We start from the raw sequence: 22,822 nt of genomic DNA, 5'->3' as shown, positions 1-22,822 counted from the left end.
TTGCCGCCCCAGTACAGATCCCCGTGGGACTCCACTAGTCACATCCTGCCAATCAGAAAAGGACCCATTTATGCATACACTCTGTTTTCTGCCAGGCAGCCAATCTTCTATTCATGATACCCCTAACACCATGAGCTCCTACTTTGCGCAATAACCTTGTATGTGGCACCTTGTCAAATGCATTCTGGAAATCCAAGTACAGTATGTCAATGGGCTCCCCTTTATCCATAGCGTATGTTACTCCTTCAAAGAACTCCAATAAATTGGTTAAACATGATTTCCCTTTCACAAAACCATGCTGGCTATTTCCGATTACCTTGAGCTTTTCTAAGCGCCCAGCTATAGCCTCCTTAATGATTGATTCTAACACCTTCCCCACGACAGACGGCAAGCTAATTGGCCTATTGTTACCGGTTTTCCCAACTCTACTTCTTGAATAGAGCGGTTATATTTGCTACTTTCCAGTCTGATGGAACCTTTCCAGAATCTAGCGAATTTTGAAAAATTAACACCAACGCATCTACTACCTCATTAGCCACCTCTTTTAAGACCCTATATGATCCTATGTAAACAAAATTATGTAATCATAAATACATTGACACCAACAAGGAAGGTTTTATACAGATGAGGAAACTAGCTGTTGTTCAGTGGGAACAGGATGAGTACAGGCTATGAACTGCAAACTGTATAAAATGTTTCAGATGTAGATTATTGTGCCCATTCACTGTATCTTGTAATACCTTCACTTTTGAACACCCGGCTTACTTACCACATTATGCCCTTTCAAATTCTAGTGAAAAAAGGGAGTTCTAATCATTGACCCCAACCATTGGTAGTTAGCCTCATGAACCAAGTGTCTACATTTGTCAATTGAAATTGGTGCAGATTCCACAGTCTGTGCTGCAAAGGTCGCCCATGAGTCATCAAGGCCTTTGGGATTTATCAGAACAGATTACTATTACTGACGGAGAGAGTGTGTTTGGTGGCGGTTTCAAATGAACTTCAACTGCTCTGTAGTAAAAGAGTTTGTGAAGCAAAGCAATTCACTGAAGGGTAATTGAATTGGTATTTGTAATGTTGTTAAAATCAATAATTCATTGGCGCAATTAATATATTAATTACAATTATGAGAGCTGTAATGTGAATATTAATTCAGATGGGGCTAAAATCAATGATTGCACTGCAGTGTGAATCCTGGAGTGTAGTAAAAGCAAAACAGTAACTCAGATGAAAGTTTGCCTCACAGTAGCCAACCAGTTCAAAGACCAGCTAAATCCCTTACCTCGTTCTCTACCCAAGGAACAGTAACTTACCCCTCCAAGCTCAAGTCATATGATTCAACAGTGGACAGGAAGAAAAATCAAGCCACAGTGGCTCAACGACAACAATGGAGCAAGTGAGAGAAGTTTAAATTCATGCTGAATTTTGCAGGCAAAAGTGTAAAAGCAGGCAATGGGTCTGAAATGTTAACTGTCAGCCTGGAACATAAATAACTGCCACAGAAGGGTCAAATTCCTAATAAAAGGATCAAGATGCTGTCAAGTTGCATCAAGGTCTGCAAATATTTCCACGTTTAAGACTATTTCTGGCTTTAAAGGCAGACTTACAGTGGACTCCAAAAAGATGGAAAAAGTATCAAAAAAAATGACAAAAATCAAAATTTCCTGGTAGCATATCCTCCCCGTTCCCTTAGAAAATAAACCCACTGCCTTCAGTGTGTCTATCCTTGTCCAGAAATTTCTCAGACACTGAAAAACACATGCTTTCAATGTTTTCCTCTGTAACACGAGTTAAGAATGCTCTGTATGCTCACAGCTTAATTTATGCCAATTAAGTGCCTTTTTTACATTTCATATGCCTATAACCAGCATTGGAGTTCAGTGTTTTTTTTGTTTTTGGTCAGCTTTTGCTCAATTTCCAAAATGACATCACTATTCTGTCTACTGAGCTTCTTTTACCTTTCCAAATCAATCCTTGAAATGCCAATCAAAATGCCTTGTATCTTCTTGCCATTCTGTCACTTTCAATACATCTTAATGGGAACATTTTCTGTCTCAACTCACTGATTATCACTGATAATTTTCCAAACATTGTAAATTACTTACCAATGCAGACATCAATCTTTCCTTTGATTGCTGCCTCATGCAAGGGAGTATAATTCCAGTTGTCTCGAGCATTTGAATCTGCTCCATGACACAGCAGCAAACTGACCACTTCTGCATGCCCAAACGAACAGGCGTTGTGTAGTGGGATCAGACCGCCATCATCTCGTGCATGAACATTTGCACCATTTTGTAAAAGGTGTTCTACAACATCCTTCCTGCCAAATCCTGCAACGAGATGAAAAATTCACTGGCTGAATCACCCACAAACTATAATCATACAACTGCCAAATATTTCAGGAATATCAAGCCTAAAGGAATTCAGTTATCAACGCTACAGTGTTTAACCCTTGCAGCACTAAGCATGCAGTAGAAACAAATCAGCAATACCCTTTTCAATGCAAGTACAAATATAAATTCAGCAAATTTATGTAATTACAAAAAATACAATTCAAGATCAATATAAAAGCAAAATGCTTACATGATTACGAACCTGGATTACACTCTTGACCTGTTTGGAACGCTGTGGAAAAAATGCTGCATTTTCCCCGTCAAAAAAAGTCAAGGTTTCAAATTTGACAGCTAATTTGAAGTTTGAGCAATCAAGACATTTTGCATTGCATTTTACTGACACTTCAATGTTCGTAGGCTATTACAGAACAAAACTGGAGAACGTGATCCTATACATAATACAGCATATTTAAACTAAAAGAAAACAAAGGTCACAAAAATTCCCTTACGAAGAGGTTATTACGGTCATCAAAAAGCAGCACAAATATAATGTAACAAATAAAAAGCAGCAGGGGTCATGAGCTATTTTCTTCTCTTCCCCGTCACCAAAGGTATTGCACATTCTCGACATAAATCTATTTTATATCAAAAGCAAATAGTTATGCTTCAACTATAAGCACTGATCACAAACTAACAAACAATGCAAACAGCCCCAAGTGGGAAATTTGTATGTGGCACAACCATCGCCAAGTGCAAAAAATCTAAAATAAAAGCAAAATACTGCGGATGCTGGAAATCAAATAAAAACAGAAAGTGCTGGAAATACTCAGCAGGTCAGGCAGCATCTGTGGAGAGAGGAGTAGAGTTAACGTGTTAGATCAGTGACCTTTCATCAGAACTTTCATCAACAAAAAACCTAAACACACAAGTTCTCAAATCTCGGGGGAAAGACTCAAATTTGCACAGGTTTACTATCACTGGTTGGAAAAAAATATATACTCTCTCAAAAAAGGAAATCTGATTTCGAATGAACTCGGGAAATGTGGATTTGTGGACCACATATGAGGGAAGAAACAGCAAATAAGCAGCTTCTTTAGGGTGGCAAAAAAGTATTCTTCTAGTCGGAATAATTTCCTTCTGATAAAAATTATTAAGCAATTTCTCTCTCTGGATTCTCATCTCATACTGCTATTACACCCCAGTTTGCTTATTAAACTCTCTCAACTTACATTCTCTTTCGCAAATGGCTGCAAGCAAACAGCAGCAATGATTTCAACTTCTGCCTTTAGGTCACGCTGCAGCATTGCGCTCGTTATTTGTAACGCTGTTGATGAGCATAAACAACTACTGCTGCTCAAGATTCAAATTTACCCAGTTTCAAACAACAAGCTAAATGTACTCAAAGATTTGTTACCTAAATTTTGCACTTTGCGTCCATTTACTGGTTAAAGCCATTATTTGCAAAACCTACTGTGAATATTCTTGTTTTGAAGAGGTCAGGCTCTCGAAGCTCTACTAATATTAGATTCAACAATATTGAATACATTTTTTTTTTAATAGGGAAAAAATATGAAGACTTATTCAACTTTGCATCTATAAAATGCCCCACCTCATGGTTAGCATCTATATTTTCGGGACATTCTACAAAAGCATGTTTTTTTTTAAAAAAGGCAGGGCGATCAGTTACTCAATAAAGATGATGTGAATTCAGTATACATTTTATACTAATACCTTCCAGGCACAACCATTTTAATGGAATGTTAACTGTAAAAGTAATTTCAAACGAACAGCCTGAAATCAATTCAACATTTTGACAATGTTAGACTGTACATAGATGAGCCATTTACAAACTGGTGATTTTCTTTCATACAATTTATGCAACTTGTCAAAACAATGTTGTTCAATTAACTTTAGGTAGTGGCTGCTTTTTTCACGCCCTACACAATTAATACAGCTAGAGTTTTGAGGCGTGATAGAGAGGGGAGATAAAAAAGGAGGGGGTATAGCATTATTAGTTAAGGAATCAATAACAGCTGAGGAGGTATGATATGCTAAATAAATCATCAAATGAGGCCATATGGGTGGAGCTCAGAAATAAAAAAGGGGCTGGCACATTACAAGGAGTGTACTATAGACCCTCAAATAGTGTGAGGGAGATAGGGCAAATATGTAGGCAAATTTCTGAATGCAAAAACTTTAGGGTAATAATAGTTGGGGATTTCAAATACCCCAATATCAACTGGGAAACAAACAGTGTGAAGGGCACAAAGGGGACAAAATTCCTGAACTGCGTTCAGAGAACTTTTTTAGCCAGCACGTAACAAGCCCAACAAGAGGGGGCGCAATTCTAGATTTAGTCTTTGGTAATGAAGCTGGGCAAGTGGAGGAAATAACAGCGAGTGACCATTTTGGAGATAGAGATCATAGCATAATCATGGAAAAGAACAAAGATAAAACAGGAATAAAAGTTCTAAGTTGGGGGAAGGCAAATTTTACGAAACTGAGAGGTGACCTGGCGAAAGTGGACTGGATACAGCTAATTGAAGCAAAAACAGTGATGAACCAGTTGGAGGCATTCAAAAGCGAGATACTACGGGCACAGTGTAGGCATGTCCCCACAAAGATTAAGGGTGGTACTGCCAAATATAGAGCCCCCTGGTTATCTAAAAGCTTACAGGATAAGTTAAAGCAAAAAAAAAGAAAGCTTATGACGATCACAAATATCTTAATACTTTAGAAAGCCTAGAGGAGTATAGCAAGTACAGGGGTAAAGTAAAAAACAAAATCAGAAAAGCAGAGAGAGGACATGAAAAATTATTGGCAGGTAAAATCAAGGAAAACCCGAAGATGTTTTTTCAGTACATTAACAGCAAGAGGATAACTAAGGAAAGGGTAGGACCTGTCAGATGTACAGAGGAACTTATGCATGGCTGCAGAAGATGTGGGCAGGGTTCTTAATGAGTTTTTTGTCTTCACAAAAAAGAGGGTTGAGGCAGACATTGTAGTTAAAGAGGAGTGTGAAATATTAGATACAATTAGCATAATGAGAGGGGAAGTGCTTGAGGGTCTGACATCCCTGAAAGTGGATAAATCGCCAGGACCGGATGGATTGCATCCCAGGTTGTTAAAGGAAGGCAGGGAGGAAATAGCAAATGCGCTGAGGATCATCTTCAAATCATAGAAACATAGAAATTAGAAGCAGGAGTAGGCCATTCAGCCCTTCGAGCCTCCTCCACCATTCATTATGACCATGGCTGATCATCCAACTCAGTAGCCTGTTTCCGCTTTCGCCCCATACCCTTTGATCCCTTTAGACCCAAAAGCGATATCTAACTCCTTCTTGAAAACATTCAATGTTTTGGCCTCAACTGCTTTCTGTGGTAGTGAATTCCACAGGCTCACCACTCTCTGGGTGAAGAAATTTCTCCTCATCTCAGTCCTGAAAAGTTTACTCCGTATCCTTAGACTACGACTCCTGGTCCTGGACTCCCCCACCATCGGGAACATCCTTCCTGCATCTACCTTGTCAAGTCCTGTTAGAATTTTATAGGTTTCTGAGATCCCCCTCACTCTTCTGAACTCCAGCAAATATTATCAGAACCGACTCAATCTCTCCTCATATGTCAGTCCCACCATTCCAGGAATCAGTCTGGTAAACTTTATCTGCACTCCCTCTATAGCAAGAGCATCCTTCCTCAGATAGGGAGACCAAAATTGCACACAATATTCCAGATGTGGCCTCACCAAGGCCCTGTATAATTGCTGCAAGACATCCCTGCTCCTGTACTCGAATCCTCTCGCTATGAAGGCCAACATACCATTTGCCTTTTTTACTGCCTGTTGTACCTGCATGCTTACCTTCAGTGTACAAGAACACCCAGGTCTCGTTGCATATTCCCCTCTCTCAATCTATAGCCATTCAGATGATAATCTGCCTTCCTGTTTTTGCTACCAAAGTGGATAACCTTGCATGTATCCACATTATACTGCATCTGCCATGCATTTGCCCATTCACTCAACTTGTCCAAATCACCCTGAAGCCTCTCTGCATCCTCCTCACAACTCACCCAGTTTTGTGTCATCTGCAAATTGGGAGATGTTACATTTAGTTCCCTCATCTAAATCATTAATATACATTGTGAATAGCTGGGGTCCTAGCACCAATCCCTGCGGTACCCCACTAGTCACTGCATGCCATTCGAAAAAAGACCCGTTTATTCCTACTCTTTGTTTCCTATCTGCCAAGCAATTTTCTATCCATCGCAATACACTACCCCCAATCCCATACGCTTTCATTTTACATGCTAATCTCTTATGTGGGACTTTGTAGAAAGCCTTCTGAAAGTCCAAATAAACCACATCCACTGGCTTCCCCCTCATCAACTCTGCTAGTTACATTCTCGAAGAATTCTAGTAGATTTGTCAAGCATGATTTCCCTTTTGTAAATCCATGCTGACTCTGCCCGATTCTACCACTGTTCTCCAAGTGCTCTGCTATAAAATCTTTGATAATGGACTCTAGAATTTTTAAATAATTATAATTATAAATAATTATAGGTCGATCAGTCTGACCTCAGTGGTGGGTAAATTTGTTAGAATCAATTCTGAGGGATAGGATAAACTGTCACTTAGAAAGGCACACATTAATCAGGGATAGTCAGCATGGCTTTGTTAGAGGAATGTCAAGTCTTACTAATTTAATTGAGTTTTTTGAGGAAGTAACAAGGAGGATTGACTAGGGTAGTGCAGTGGATGTAGTTTACATGGATTTTAGTAAGGCATTTGACAAGGTCCTGCATGGCAGACTGGTCAGTAAAATGAAAGCCCATGGGATACAGGGAGAGGTGGCAGATTGGATCCAGAATTGGCTCAGGGACAGGAAACAAAGGGTAGTAGTCGACGGATGTTTTCATGAATGTAAAGCTGTTTCCAGTGGCGTTCCACAGGGCTCAGTGTTGGGTCCCTTGCTGTTTTTGGTACATATTGATGATTTGGACTTAAATGTGGGAGGCATGATTCGGAAATTTGCTGATGACACAAAAATTGGCTATGTAGTTAATAGTGAGGAGGAAAGCCATAGACTCCAGAATGATATCAATGGTTTGGTTGAGTAGGTGGAAAAGTGGCAAATGGAATTCAATCCAGATAAGTGTGAGGTATTGCACTTGGGGAGGGCAAATAAAGCAAGGGAATACACAATAAACAAGAGGTTATTGAGAGGGGTAGAAGTGAGAGACCTTGGAGTGCATGTCCACAGGTCCCTGAATGTGGCAGGACAGGTGGATAGAGTGGTGAAGAAGGCATTTGGATTGCTTTCCTTTATTGGCTGAGATATAGAGTACAAAAGCAGGGATGTGATGCTTGAACTGTATAAAATGCTGGTAAGACCACAGCTGGAGTTTTGCGTACAGTTCTGGTCACCACATTACAGAAAGGATATAATTGCTCTGGAAAGAGTAGAGAGGAGATTTACAAGAATGTTGCCAGGGCCTGAAAACTGCAGCTATGAAGCAAGATTGGATAGGCTAGAGTTGTTTTCCTTAGAACAGAGGAGGCTGAGGGTGACTTAATTGAGGTGTACAAAATTATGAGGGGCCTAGACAGAGTGGACAGGAAGGACCTGTTTCCCCTGGCGGGGAGGTCAGTTACTAGGGGAAGGATTAGAGGGGACACGAGGAGAAACTTTTTCACCCAGAGGGTGGTGGGTGTCTGGAATTCGCTGCCAGGAACGGTGGTGGAGGCAGAAACCCTCAATTCTCTTAAAAGGTAACTGGACATGTAACTGAAGTGCTGTAACCTGCAGGGCTATGGACCAGGTGTTGGAAGGTGGGATTAGTTTGGGCAGCTAGTGTTTTCAGCCAGTGTGGGATTGTATATAATGGAACAATGGCTGACAGGAGGCAGTCATGTTTTATTAAAAACATGCTCAAGTATAATGTCTAAAAAACATGGAAGTTCCTGCTGCAGTAAAGACAAAATTTCTCACCAATCTGAGGCACGTCATATAGTCCTGTGCAACAAAACATCTTCCAAGTACTGCAATTTTTCTCAGCACTGTAAAGGAAGCTGGATTATCCAATATGTAGAAATTACTTTATCTTACACTGGAAGCACTCTTGACACACTCGCAGGAGTGAGCCCAGATTAGCAATAAAGAGGGGGGAAAACTGCCCTTTTAAGATGCAGTCATATAGAGGCATCTGATCCCTTTGCTGACAGTTCATCAACAGATGGGAGGACTAACATGGCATAATATGAAGCTGAACAATTCATGCTGTTTCTCTAAGATAAGTTGATCTATGAGGCATTGATAATTGGAAGATGTTTCCATTGGAGGAGGACCACCATCTTCCACCAGGGCCAAGATTCAAAGAGGGGCCTTCTCAGTCCAGCTTGCACACCTGCAAATAGATGGACCCAAAAAACAGCTGACCAACCCAAGGAAGCATACAAAACATACCTTGTCTGTTGTGCCAAATAACAGCCCTACATATGGCATCAAAAGTGACAACGAGGTATAGTCCATGAACGTTCATACAATGATTTATCTTGTTTCTATCACCTGTACTACACTTTATGAAGGATGTGAAGATTCTTGAAAGGGTGCAGAGGAAATTTACCAGAATGGTTCTGGGAATGAGGACATTTCTCTACAAGATTGGAGAAGCTGGGGTTGTTCTCCATGGAGCAAAGAAGGTTGAGGAGAGATCTGACATAGGTGTACAAGATTATGACAATTTTTACATAAGGTAGCCAAAGAAAAGCTACTATTAGCTGATAGCACAAGGACTAGGGGACACAGAATGAAGGTTTTGGGCAAGCGATACTGGGGGACATGTGAGGAAGAACGTTTTTACGAAGAAAGTGGTAGTGACCAGGAACTCGCTGTCTAGAAGGGTGGTGGAAGCTGAAACGATCAATAATTTCAAAAGGAAATTGGATAGGCACTTGAGGGAAATAAACTTGCAGGGTTACAGGGATTGAACGGGGGAGTGGGACTGGCTGGATTGGTCTACAGAGAACTGGCATGGACACAATGCGCCAAATGGCCTCCTTCTGTGCCTTAAATGACTATGACTCCATCTCCCCCAGATTGCAACTCATTAAATCATTTTATGCATATTCTGGGCATCATCTCGTGCTTCATTTACCATATCCTCAACCCCATAGAATTCAGCACAATCTTTTTCTCTTATCGTGGCTGGCAGATTCAAAATTCAGGATGCATTTTCTCTTCATTTCATATCTGGCGCATCTCCAGGTTGCTTTTTTCTTTATCCCACTTGTGTACAGAGACCTCTCATGTCTTTTCACTGACTTCTCCACTTTGTCCTTTGTATGTATATGTATTACCTCATTGATCTTTTACATCAGCTGTTTTCAAATGAACATTAACACATGAACGCCATGTCGGAGACTGGTCTACCTGTTAGTTCTCTCCCCCTGCCCCTTTTTTCTCTTTTTCCAACCTTACTAAAATGCCTGCCTCTCTGTGTTCTGATACACATCCAATTATAACATACCTGCCTTTTTATTTTAGTTACAGACTAATCTGTATGTTTCAAGCATTTCCTTTAAGATTTACAGCATTTGCAGTTTCTCCCTTTTATCAGTACTTGTCAAGGTTATGACAGCATAGCCCTTGAGTATGCATTTGTTTTTACAGCCTGAAGTAACTTTTATTTTCTTTTGCAGATATTCAAATCTTTTTAAATTAAGCACCAATTCTCAGCTTTTTCAATATATGTTTACATTGGATAGACTTCAGAAAGAGATTATCCCCAGGTTAGTATTCAGGAGGTTTCTCCTATTCAGAGGTAGTGCTGGTCCATATTTCTATTGCCCATCAACTAGATGAAACAAGCGTGATAACGATCGCACAGTCCATCGAGTTTCCTGTTCTCACCTAACATCCTAAAACATGGGGCTCATTTTATCTCAGAAAAATGGCATGCTTGGTGAATCCTGCTGGAATTCAAACCCAACACCATCTAGCTGCTTGGTTTAACCTTTCAGTTCAGATAAAGGAACAAGTCCCTACTGCGTGATGGTAAGATAATAAGATAGTAAGATGGTCAGCATTTAGCACCAAAATGAATAAAAGGTACAACGAGGGACGTTAAGGCCAACAAAATGATGGCTCTGGTCACTGGTTTTCAGTGATTAAAGAACTTAATTTCCATATTTTAATACATAGGTTTGCAGGATATTTAGTGATGTTGGAAATTGCAATCCAAAATTCTGTCAGTTTTGCCAATAAAACCAGCAGACTTGCCTTTAATATGCAAAAGGATGCTATTCCCTACAATTGAGTCTACTGGATTAACATTACCAAGTCCACAATTCACTTTTCCCATGAAACCTGATGGTCTTGGTTATGTTCTCTACCCTTTATAATATTCTGGAAATCAGAGGATAGAGGGAAGACAGAAATATTTGCTCCCGTGGGAACAAACCATCCAGTTTTCACACATTCTTGAGCAATAGGAGCTAGTTGTTTGCTCCTACAAACAGATTAATTTTTAGTAACTCAATAACATTTGCATCACTCGCAAGTGAATCATCCACCCCTGTGGGTGTACCAGTGCCAGAGTCAGCTGCTGCATTGCCTTTGCTAGATAAGCATTAAATTGAGACAGTGATTCTGTCGAGTTGGTTAAGGAGTAAAAACACTGCTTACTTATAAAAATCAGATCACAACAGCAATAGTCCAAAAAAAAAGTCAAACTGACACGCAAGCTTTGGACAAGGCCGAAAATAATACCTGTGCTTTTCAAAGTTTAAGCCTGCTGATATCATTTGCATCTTGCTCCCTTGATCCTATTGACACGGAACTGACTACCCAACTTCCCTTCCTAGATCCCATGTTAGCTGATATTGTTAATGGTTCTCTCTCCTCAGGTACTTCTTCAAATCTTCCAACATCACTTCGATCCTCAAGAAAACAACCCCTCACCACCACACCCCCCACCCCCATCCCTGCAAACTACGGCTTAATCCCCAACCTTCCTTTCCTCTCCAAAGTTCTTGAATATGGTGTCACCTTCCAAATGAGTGCCCATCTTTCCCAGAAATCTATGTTTGAATCCCTCCAATCTGGTTTCTGCCCTGCCGCAGTACCAAAATAAATCTGTCACAAATGACATTCTATGCCACTCTGACAAAGGTAAACTATCCCTCTTCGTCCTTCTCAACCTGTCTGCAGCCTCTGACACGGCTGACCAGAGTATCCCTCCCCACCATCGGCCAGCTGGGCGGGACTGTACTCTCCTAATTGCATTAGCATCTATTCAGTCATTGTTAAAGAATCACCTGCAATGGCTTCTCTTCCCACTCCCGCAACATGACCTCTGGTGTCCCCCAAGAATTTATCCTTGGGCCTCATCTATTTCTCAACTACATGCTGCCCCTTGCAACATCACCAAAAGACTTCCAAAAATGTCCTCCAACTAAATATTGGGAAGACCGAAGGCATGGTCTTCAGTGTCTGCCACAAATTCTGCTCCCGAGTGATTGACACCGCTCCTCTCCCTGGCAACTGGTTGAGGTTGAACCAGACTATCATATTTGACCCACATGTCCAGGCCATCAATAAGACCACCTATTTCCACCTCTAAAACATCGCCTGACTCTGCTGCTGCCTCAGCTCAACTGCTGCTGAAATCCTCATCCATGCCCGCCACCCAGAGACTTGACTATTCCAACTCACTCCTCGCCGGCCTCCCACATTCCACCCTCCATAAACTTGAGGTCAACCAAAACTCTGAGGCCCATGTCCTAACTTGCACCATCCCGTTCACCCATCGACCCCTTGCTTGTTGACTAACACTGAGTTCCAGTTAAGCAATGTCATGATTTTAAAATTTTTAATCCTGGTTTTCAAAACCCTCCATGGCCTCATCCCTCATTAAGTCTGTAATCTCCTCCAGTCTTACAACTCTCCAAGATAGATGTGTTCCTCCAATTCTCGCCTTCTGAACATCCCCGATTCCAACCACTACACCACTGGTGGCCAGACCTTCAGCTACCAAGGCCCAAAGTTCTGGAATTCCCTTACTAAAACTCTCCACATCTCGTTTCTCCTTTACAATTCTCCTGAAAACCTACCTCTTTGGCCAAATTTTTTAGTCATCTTCCCTAATATCTCGTTAACTGGCTCAGCGCAAAGGTCTGCTACCCGACCAAAACCCGACAGGTCCTGACGACATGTGTCGGGTTTAGGTCGGGTCGCACTTCCAGGTCTAGCATTTGGATTCCGGTTGGGTCGGACCGGATTGGACATGCTCTATCACCACCTCAGGTAAGTGACTCTAATGTTAATATACTTTTTGGACTTTAAAGGTGGTTTTGTTAGTTATTTTAAGCTTGTGCAGGTAAGAAACAAAGTGAAAAACAGAAGGTAGGTTAACTGATGGTCAGGTTGGGCACGGGAAAAAATGGAAGGACTCGGGCCGTGTCGGGTTTGGATGGGGTTCCATCAGGCTCAGGTCGGGTCTCATTTGCAGACCCGAGCAGGCCTTTAGCTCAGTGTCTAAATTCATTTGAATAAACGCCTGTGAAGTGCCATTAATGTTTTACTACATTAAAGGGGATATATAAATACAAGTTGTTGTTAATAAGGTTCACAACCATCAAGCGTCTCTATATGGTAACTAATTCAGCTAGGCTGCACCTACAATATATAGAATGAAAAATAATGTTGTTTGTCAGAGGATACTTAAAGCCACACACAATACCAAAATCCTATATTCCAGATAGATTAAAATTCATAGAACAAAAAGTTCTCTCACATGATGAACGATAATGGCCCATAGACCAACCTCAGTCATTTCTTCTGACATAATGCTAAGGGTGGCACTTCTCACTTAATGAAAAAATCCAGCATCACAATCACACTGGCTGGTTCTCCTTCGAGCAGCAACTTAAACTGTTCCACCATCCTCTCTTGCCTATCTTTCCACCCATCGAACATGCTAGAGATCATTCTTACCAACCCACTTTCCATCCAACACACCACACCCACATACCACTGCCCCCTTAGACTCCGCCAGTGGAAGATAACCCCTGCTCATTTCACTGTAAAATATCCACTCGCTAAATAACTAGGCTCTAACCTTCCACTACCTTATTGCGAATGACTGGACTGACATTCTGGCCTTGACTGAAACACAGGTGTAGACACCATGCCCCTTAGAGAAGCCTCCCTGCTTGGCTATAGTTTACACCAGCTGCCCCAGCCAAACTGCTGGAGTGGCGGTGTGACCAAATTATACCCCTATCTCACTGGCAATTTTTTCTCCTTTGAGTACTCCTCTCATCTTTCCTTTAAACCCTCTTTGCCTACTGTGAATCCCCATCCCCCTCACCTCAAGCTTTTCACCGGTATAGCTGCCCTCAACAATTTCTCATCCCCTATGATTTCAATCTTCCACTCAGTTCCTCTTGCTTGTTCTCCCACCAAATATACCTGTCATCTCCAGACCCCATCATTCCATCTCTCCTGGCCTGTCTCACAGTTCTTCACCTTCCGCAAACTTCAGTTCACCCAAAATTTTGTTTTTTGTAACCTATCCCACACCAAGCCCCATGCACCCATCATCCCTGACCTTTGCTGACCTAAATTACCTTCCAGAACCCCAAAGGTTCAAATTTAAAAATGTGATCCACGAACTAAAATCCCTTCCCTACATCTGTAACCTCCACCAGCCCTACAATCAGTTCCAATCCTGACTATGATGCCTTGTACATCCCTCCCTCTCTTTACCTCACATTGGTAGTCATGTCTTTAGTCGTTGAGGTCACACACTCTGGAATTTGTTCCTTAAGCCCCTTTGCCTCTACACTTCTCTGCCTCTTTCCCTCCCTATAAGGTACTCTTTTAATCCTTGTATTATCTCTTCCTTTTCCTTTATCTTGGTGTCCATTATTGTCTGATTATACCTCTGAAGCAATATGGGGTCCTTTGTTAAGCTAAAAAATGCTACATATATATGTGCAAGTAGTTGTAATGTTAAATTCACTAAAGCTTCATACCATTCCTTCTCAGTCACATACAAAAGCAGATTACAAAATTCTTTCCATAATGCAATTGCAATGCTAAAGGCAGATTTGAATCATCTGTTGACTGATGGTTTTAGTGTCCACGCTCTAAAAAGCCAACCTGTTAATTCCAATACCATCATCCAACAGCATTCTTGCAATCAACCAAAACATAACCCCCATACTGCCTGAATATTTGCTTTTGCATCAATTTCCCAAAAATTTGCTTTAAATTATTGCACTTCTGTATAAATACTGAACAGTCATGAAGCAAAAAACTGCTGCTAGGACAGAAAATGGACAAAACCTATAAAATCAATATAAATCCCAAACTCATATATTCAAGGTAGCTACTGAACCACAGGGTTCAGGCGGCCATTATAATCAGGATAGAATTCAACATTTTCACATCACAAGCATTCCTTGATTCAATCACTGCTCTTTAATCACTACCAGGTAGCCTTACTAATGCCCTTGTTCAATAAAGAGTGCAAGCACATTAAGCAGGACCATCCTGACCATCAATATTTGCAGCAATGGGCGGGTATTCAGGTTCGCCAGGAACCAGCATCTGCTGGCACAAAACCATGCTGGTAATACACTTCTATAAATTCAGATGAAATCAGACAACAATTCTATCATAAGCTCTCAGGACCACATATGCCAAGATCACCTCGAGACCCCCACAGATCTTGTTATACACATGCTTTGCCTGCTGATGAGGATCACCTACAGTAAACAAACTCATGTGATGCCTATTATTCAGGACAAGAGGATACAGATCATGCAAAACCCCCACACTACCACAAACTGGAACTTCCGAATGGAAGTAGCAACGAGTATTAAGATTAGGCAATAATAAAACAGTCAAGGCAGATAAACTGTCACAACCACCATAGCTTTCAGGCTCACATATGGAACTAGATCACTTTTTGTTTTTGCCTGGTAGTAGAGTTAATGGAAACTGCTTCACAAAGTGAGAAAATACAGCAAGGTAATGAGACATATAAAAATCACAAAGCGAGATAGCACTGTGAGCAATACCACAGAAAATCTATTAGGAATGTTTTTTAATGAAAGTCTGACAGAGCATCAAATACAAAAAGCAGCCATGTAAAGAAAGAGCTTTTAAAGCAGGACTTAAATGAACGAAACTCTTGCTGTTAAGTAAGAGATCAAAACACACAGGAGGCAGCACATACAAGTCGCCACATGTCTCCTACTACTTGCAGCCTTTCTTCTTACTTAATTTTCCCCACCCTAGATTCATATACAATTCCAGGTGTCCAGGTGAAATACCTACACATTGAGCTCAAGATATTTTGTCATACAAGCAAAAAAAAAAGCAAATACTCTGCTGCAACAGAATTTATTAGACAGGGTAAGCAAATCAGAGTACAAGTATCCAAAAAGTGCAAGGAAACCGAACAAAAGGTGGGGGGGAAATCAACATCGAGCCTTATTTCAACACGTTGCAACACACTGCTAGAGCCAATTTTAGAATTTTTAGTTTGAATCACAGTTGACAAGGCCCCCAACAGTTCAGTGAGTTAATGTACCACAGTGTGGTGCTGAGTGATTTACACCAGAAAGGCCCCAAATTTACTGCTGGACCAATGTTTAATTTGCTGATTTCAGTGAGGGCAACAGGGGCAATACATTTTGCTTTGTATCCCTAGGCTAAGGAAAGGGCAAGGAAAACATTAAAGCTAGGGCAAACAGATGCAGTGGAGTATTCTGTCTCCAGATACTGGAGAGATAATTAAATACTACATTTTAAGCAAAAACTGTGGGCACTGTCTGGCATTAAAGGCAGTGAAAATGGTTGCCAAATTACAATTTCCTCATCATGTCAGATGTTTCCAACTGCCAAGTATTAGTGAAATATGCCATCATATTCTATCGTTCATCAAGTCTCAAAGTGATGTATTGAGTAGAACAGTAATTTGCTCCAAAAAGACCAAACTTCAGTATAATCTATGGCTGAAATTAGTGTATGGGACATATTGAGAGGACAGCACCTCTGATCAGTGAGTGACTGCAACTTTGAGTTTGGTTCATTGGTGAATGGCACCACATTACCCTTGGCTCTCACTGTGCCTGTAAGTAGCCACTTACACCCAGCAGTGACTGTACTTCAGCAAACTGTCTTTGGGATAGACTAAACCAAAAAAATAATTGGTTACAGCTACTACCAACATGAAGCATGCCCACCCTTCATGTTACACACCAAGACTTACCGATTGGATCCCGCGCCGGGGTGCGGGGGGGAGAGAGAGAGAAAGCACGGAGCTGGTGGGATCAATGCCCCTTCCAACTGTATGGAGCACCAGATGGTAATGACCAACTTTTTTTTGCCAATCAGCTAAGTACAAAATCATGACATACCTTCTCTGGACTACAATGCTATCCATTGGGGCGGCACAGTGGCTAGCACCGCAGCCTCACAGCTCCAGCGACCCGGGCTCAATTCTGAGTACTGCCTGTGCGGAATTTGCAAGTTCTCCCTGTGAACCACGTGGGTTTTCGCCGGGTGCTCCGGTTTCCTCCCACAACCAAAGACTTGCAGGTTGATAGGTAAATTGACCATTGTAAATTGCCCCTAGTATAGGTAGGCGGTAATATAGGGAAGGTGGGGATGTGGTAGGAATATGGGATTAGTGTAGGATTAGTATAAATGGGTGGTTGATGGTCGGCACAGACTCGGTGGGCCGAAGGGTCTGTTTCAGTGCTGTAGCTCTAAACAAATAAACAACATCAGGATAGCAAGGACACCAGGCAAAGTTTGATAAGACTACTTATTTAGCTTAAAGCTATCACTCAGCATTCAGCCACAAGAATGCATACAATGCCTTGATGACAAATGTTGAAAGACCCCAATGTTCATATCTATATATCAATGAACAGCAAAGCCAAATTTCAATGCCGGAAAACACCAACGCAATCGAGATCTTTGAAGAAGTTGCTTATATTGGTTAAGAGTAAGACCAATGATTCCATCAAACAGTAGCCCAGATATGATTTAATGAGCATCACCTGAAATTCAAAGTGCAATATGCTGAAAAGCTGCAAGCCTTTAAAAGCTGGCTAGCTAACAAAACAGAAAAGATTTTGCTTTGTACCACAGGATCTAAAGAAACTAGGGGACAGTTACAGAATAAGGGGGCACTCATTTAAAACTGAGGTGCAAAGGAATTTCTTCTGAGGGTACTGAATGTCTGGAATGCTCTACCCCAGAGAGTTGTGGAGGCTAGATCACAAAGTATTTAAAGAGGAGGTAGATAGATTTTTGAAATATCAGGGAGTAGAGGGCTATGAGGAGCTGGCACAAAAGGGGAGTTGAGGTCTGGGGCAGATCAGCCATGATCTTATTGCATGGCGGGCAGGCTTGAGGGGCCAAATGGCCTATTCCTGCTCCTATTTCTTATGTTCTTAAAACAAATGAAATAAATTCTGACTGCTGAAGGAGCTAGGAAAAGTATTACTTATGTTACATAGTGTTAATGACCAATATAATGTAAGAGAGAGAGACTGGTGCAAAATATAACACAAAATAGAGACTGAGGTGATGATGGAGGGGATGGGAATGGCATGGGATGGAGCTGGCTTGGGAAGGAGGGGATGAGGAGAGGGATGGCATGGAAAGGATAGAAACATAGAAAATAGGAGCAGGAGTGGGCCATTTGGCCCTTCGAGCCTGCACCGCCATTCATTATGATCATGGCTGATCATCCAACTCAGTTACCTGTTCCCGCTTTCTCCCCCTTATCCTTTGATCCCTTTCGCCCCAACAGCGATATCTAACTCCTTCTTGAAAACATTCAATGTTTTGGCCTCAACTGCTTTCTATGGTAGCGAATTCCACAGGTTCACCACTCTCTGGGTGAAGAAATTTCTCATCTCAGTCCTGAAAGGTTTACCCCGTATCCTTAGACTATGACTCCTGGTCCTGGACTTCCCCACCATCAGGAACATCCTTCCTGCATCCACCTTGTCAAGCCCTGTTAGAATTTTATAGGTTTCTATGAGATCCCCCCCTCGCTCTTCTGAACTCCAGCGAATATAATCCTCACCGACTCAATCTCTCGTCATACGTCAGTCCTGCCATCCCAGGAATTAATCTGGTAAACCTTCGCTGCACTCCCTCTATAGCAAGAACATCCTTCCTCAGATAAGGAGACCAAAACTGCACACAATATACCAGGTGTGGCCTCATCAAGACCCTGTATAATTGCAGCAAGACATCCCTGCTCCTGTACTCGAACCCTTTCGCTATGAAGGCCAACATACCATTTGCCTTTTTTACCGCCTGTTGCACCTGCATGCTTACCTTCAGTGACTGGTGTACAAGAACACCCAGGTCTCGTTGCATATTCCCTCTCTCAGTTTATAGCCGTTCAGATAATAATCTGCCTTCCTGTTTTTGCTACCAAAGTGGATAACCTCACATTTATCCACATTATACTGCATCTGCCATGCATTTGCCCACTCAACTTGGCCAAATCACACTGAAGCCTCTGCATCCAGCTCACAACTCACCCTCCCACCCAGTTTTATATCATCTGCAAATTTGGAGATAATACATTTAGTTCCCTCATCTAAATCATTAATATGTATTGTGAATAGCTGGGGTCCTAGCACCAATCCGTGCAGTACCCCACTAGTCACTGCATGCCATTCGGAAAAAGACCCATTTATCCCTACTCTTTGTTTCCTGTCCGCCAACCAATTTTCTATCCATCGCAATACACTCCCCCCAATCCCACGCACTTTCATTTTACATGCTAATCTCTTATGTGGGACTTTATCGAAAGCCTTCTGAAAGTCCAAATAAACCAAATCCACTGGCTCCCCCTCATCAACTCTACTAGTTACATCGAAGAATTCTAGAAGATTTGTCAAGCATGATTTCACTTTCGTAAATCCATGCTGACTCTGCCCGATTCTACCACTGTTCTCCAAGTGCTCTGCTATAAAATCTTTGATAATGGACTCTAGAATTTTCCACACTACCGACATCAGGCTGACTGGTCTATAATTCCCTGCTTTCTCTCTACCTCCCTTTTTAAATAGTGGGGTTACATTAGCTACCCTCTAATCTGTCGGAACTGTTCCAGAGTCTATAGAATCTTGGAAGATGACCACCAACGCATCCACTATTTCTAGGGCCACTTCCTTAAGTACTCTGGGATGCAGACCATCAGGCCCTGGTGACTTATCGACCTTCAATCCCATCAATTTCTCCAACACCATTTCTCTACTAATACTGACTTCCCTCTCACCAAACCCTGTGTTTCCCAACATTTCTGGTATGATATTTGTGTCCTCCTTTGTGAAGACAGAACCAAAGTATTCATTTAGTTGGTCAGCCATTTCTTTGTTCCTCATAATAAATTCCCCTGTTTCTGACTGTAAGGGACCTACATTTGTCTTCACTAATCTTTTTCTCTTCACATACCTATAGAAACCTTGACAGTCAGTTTTTATGTTCCCTGCAAGCTTGCTCTCGTACTCTATTTTCCCCTTCTTAATCAATCCCTTGGTTCTCCTTTGCTGAATTCTAAACTGCTCCCAATCCTCAGGTCTGTTGTTTTTTCTGGCGAATTTATGTGCCTCTTCCTTGGATCTAATGCTATCTCTAATTTCCCTCGTTAGCCATGGTTTGGTTACCTTTCCCATTTTACTTTTTGCGCCAGACAGGAATAAACAATTGTTGCACTTCATCCATGCACTCTTTGAATGTTTGCCATTGCTTTTCCACCGTCGTCCCTTTAAGTAACGTTTCCCAATCCATCATAGCCAACTCGCACCTTCGTAGTTTCCTTTACTAAGATTCAGGACCCTAGTCTCAGAATCATCTATGGAATGGTATGGGATAGAGTTGGAATGGCATGGAAGGGGTGACACAGCAGGGGTGTATGAGATGTTGGGATCAGTTGAATATACTAATTTCACTGCAGGGTTAGGGTCAATATGGAAATGTAGTGCGATGGCATGACAGGAATGGAATGGCATGGGACAGGAAGGGCATGAGTGAGGGGAATGGGCATGGGAGGAGTGGGAAGGAGTGATATCAGATGGGGGGCATGGGATGTGAATGGCATGGGAGGGAAGGGATGGCATGGGAAGGATGGAATTGCGTGGGATGGGGATGGCAGGGGAAGAGTGGTTGACATCAGAAGGGTGACATGGGAGGAAGGGAATGCAAATATTGAATTGGTTATGTATGCTAATTTGACCACAAACATTTTGTGTCTCTCTGCTGGTATTATATAGTATTTACAGCGCTTGGAATGTGCGCATCCTTTTGGACAATCAAGATTGAATGCCCTGAAAGGAGAACCATCATAGTTTCTCAGCAGCTTGTGAGATATAACATTGATTTTGAGCTCTGAGTGAAACATGACTCCCTGCGGAAGGCCTGCTTAGAGAGAAAAGAGGAGGATACACTTTCTTCTGGAAGAGGAAACTAGAGGAGGATCGTTGCATTCACGGAGTTGGTTTCGCCATCAAAAATAGAATCGCAATATACTTGTAGAACTTCCAACTGGCATTAACGAATGGCTCATGACCCTACGCCTTCAACTCAGTGACAACCAATGGGTCACAATCATCAGTCTACACTCCCACACTCAATTCTACCAATGAAAGCAAACACTCTTTTATGCAAATCTGGATTCTGAACTAGCAGCCATCCCAAAACAAGATATACGGATTCTACTGGGAGATTTTAGTGCCAGAAATGGGTGCAATTACACTGCTGGAAGGGAACCATTGGGAAAGAAGGAGTCGGAACTTCAAATGTCAGTGGTCTTCTTCTCACTAAGTGCACAGAACATGGGCTCACCATCACAAAGACACACTTTTGTCAGAAAGATAAATGCGACAAAGTGGAAACAGCCCCGATCCAAGCATTGGCACCTTCTGGACTACGTCATTGGCCGAGCTCGGGACAGGGATAGCAAGGATGTGCACATCACATGAGCCGTGCAGGGTGAAAACGTCTGCTAGACAGACCATAGACTTGTACGCTCCACCATGAGCATACGCTTGGCACCCAAATACTCGAAGATTCTCAAAGAAATAATTTATCTACATTCTCCAAGATATAAAAACAAGAGAATTCCAGGTGCAACTTTCATCCTGTCTTGTTCTCTGTTTCCAAACATGTCAGTGTGGAAAGGCTTTGGGACAAAATCGAATCTGTGATCCAAGAGACATGCACCCAGTCAATCACGCTTGAATCTCACAGGCACCAAGACCAAGGTTCAACGAGAATGATAAAGAAATACGCAAAATTCTCGATCAAAAACACCAAACCTTCATTATGTGTCAAAATCACCCAACATCATAGCAGAAACATGAAAAATACTTACTACTCAAATATGAAGCTCAGAATGACACGTCATCAAGAATGGTGGGTAGAGAAGGCCAATGAAATCCAACGTTATTCCGACCTGCATGACATGCGCAGCTTCTTCCAGGCTATCAAGACCATCTGCAGACCAAAACAAATAGTCCTTGCCCACTCCAAACTAAAGACGGCATTACTCTTCTCAAAGATGACGCAGCTATCAGAGATGGTTGGAAGGAGCACTACCAGAACCTCCTCAATCAGGAGTCAACTGTATCAGACAAAACCATCAAAACAATCCTTCAACAGCCTGAGATCATATTTGAGCATGCTGCCAACACTTGCTGAGATACAAAAGGCTATCCAACAGAAGAACAACAAGGCACATGATCCGGACAACATTCCTGCAAAGATCTATAAAGCTGGTGCTCAAGAACTCTTGCTCAAACTCTCAGACTTTTTTTTTTACAAAAATCTGGGAAGAGGAGGTGCTACCTCTCGACTTCCGCAATGCCATCATTGTTCCACTTTTTAAGAAGGGTGATAAATTTGGGTGGGAACTATAGAGGCATATCTCTTCTGTCCATAGTGGGGAAGGTTCTCATGAGAATCCGCCTGAACCGCCTCCTACCCATCAGCAAACACATACTTCCAGAGACCCAATGTGGTTTCCGGCCATCCAGGGGATCCACAGATATGATCTGCGTTGCTCGACAAATCCAAAAAAAGTGCCTAGAGCAATGTGAAGATTTCTACATAGTCTTCATTGACCTGTCAAAGGCCTTTGATTCCATCAACCGTGCAGCTCTTTGGAAAGTGCTCCAGAGACGTGGATGTCTAGCAAAATATGTTACTATCCTATGGCTCTTGCACGACGGTATGACAACCACCATCCGTTGCAATGGATTGGAGACCGAGCCCTTTCATATCCAAACAGGCGTCAAGCAAAGCTGTGTGATTGTGCCAACTCTCTTCACTATTTACCTCATCCAGGTCATGGAACTCATTCATGACCACCTTCCACAAGTGGTCATGATTGAGTTTCGATTCAACAGGAAGCTTTTCAAACTTAACAGGCTCAGAGCCAAGACTAAAT

General features: G+C 41.9%; 1 protein-coding gene across 2 annotated transcripts in view; it reads right to left on the bottom strand.

Annotated features, from left to right (window-relative positions):
* tnksa (tankyrase, TRF1-interacting ankyrin-related ADP-ribose polymerase a) overlaps positions 1–22,822 on the bottom strand; it is a 207,568-nt gene that overhangs the window by 174,983 nt on the left and 9,763 nt on the right. For both annotated transcript variants that reach the window (XM_068030356.1, XM_068030357.1), the window contains exon 2: positions 2,106–2,330. In XM_068030356.1, coding sequence (XP_067886457.1) covers positions 2,106–2,330 — 225 coding nt within the window. The remainder of the gene's footprint in view (positions 1–2,105; positions 2,331–22,822) is intronic.

The sequence above is a fragment of the Heterodontus francisci genome, chromosome 4 (genome assembly GCF_036365525.1).
Source record: "Heterodontus francisci isolate sHetFra1 chromosome 4, sHetFra1.hap1, whole genome shotgun sequence".
NCBI classification, from domain to species: Eukaryota; Metazoa; Chordata; class Chondrichthyes; order Heterodontiformes; family Heterodontidae; genus Heterodontus; species Heterodontus francisci.
Note: the sequence above shows the minus strand (reverse complement) of the source record. Positions and strands in the feature narration are given on the sequence as shown.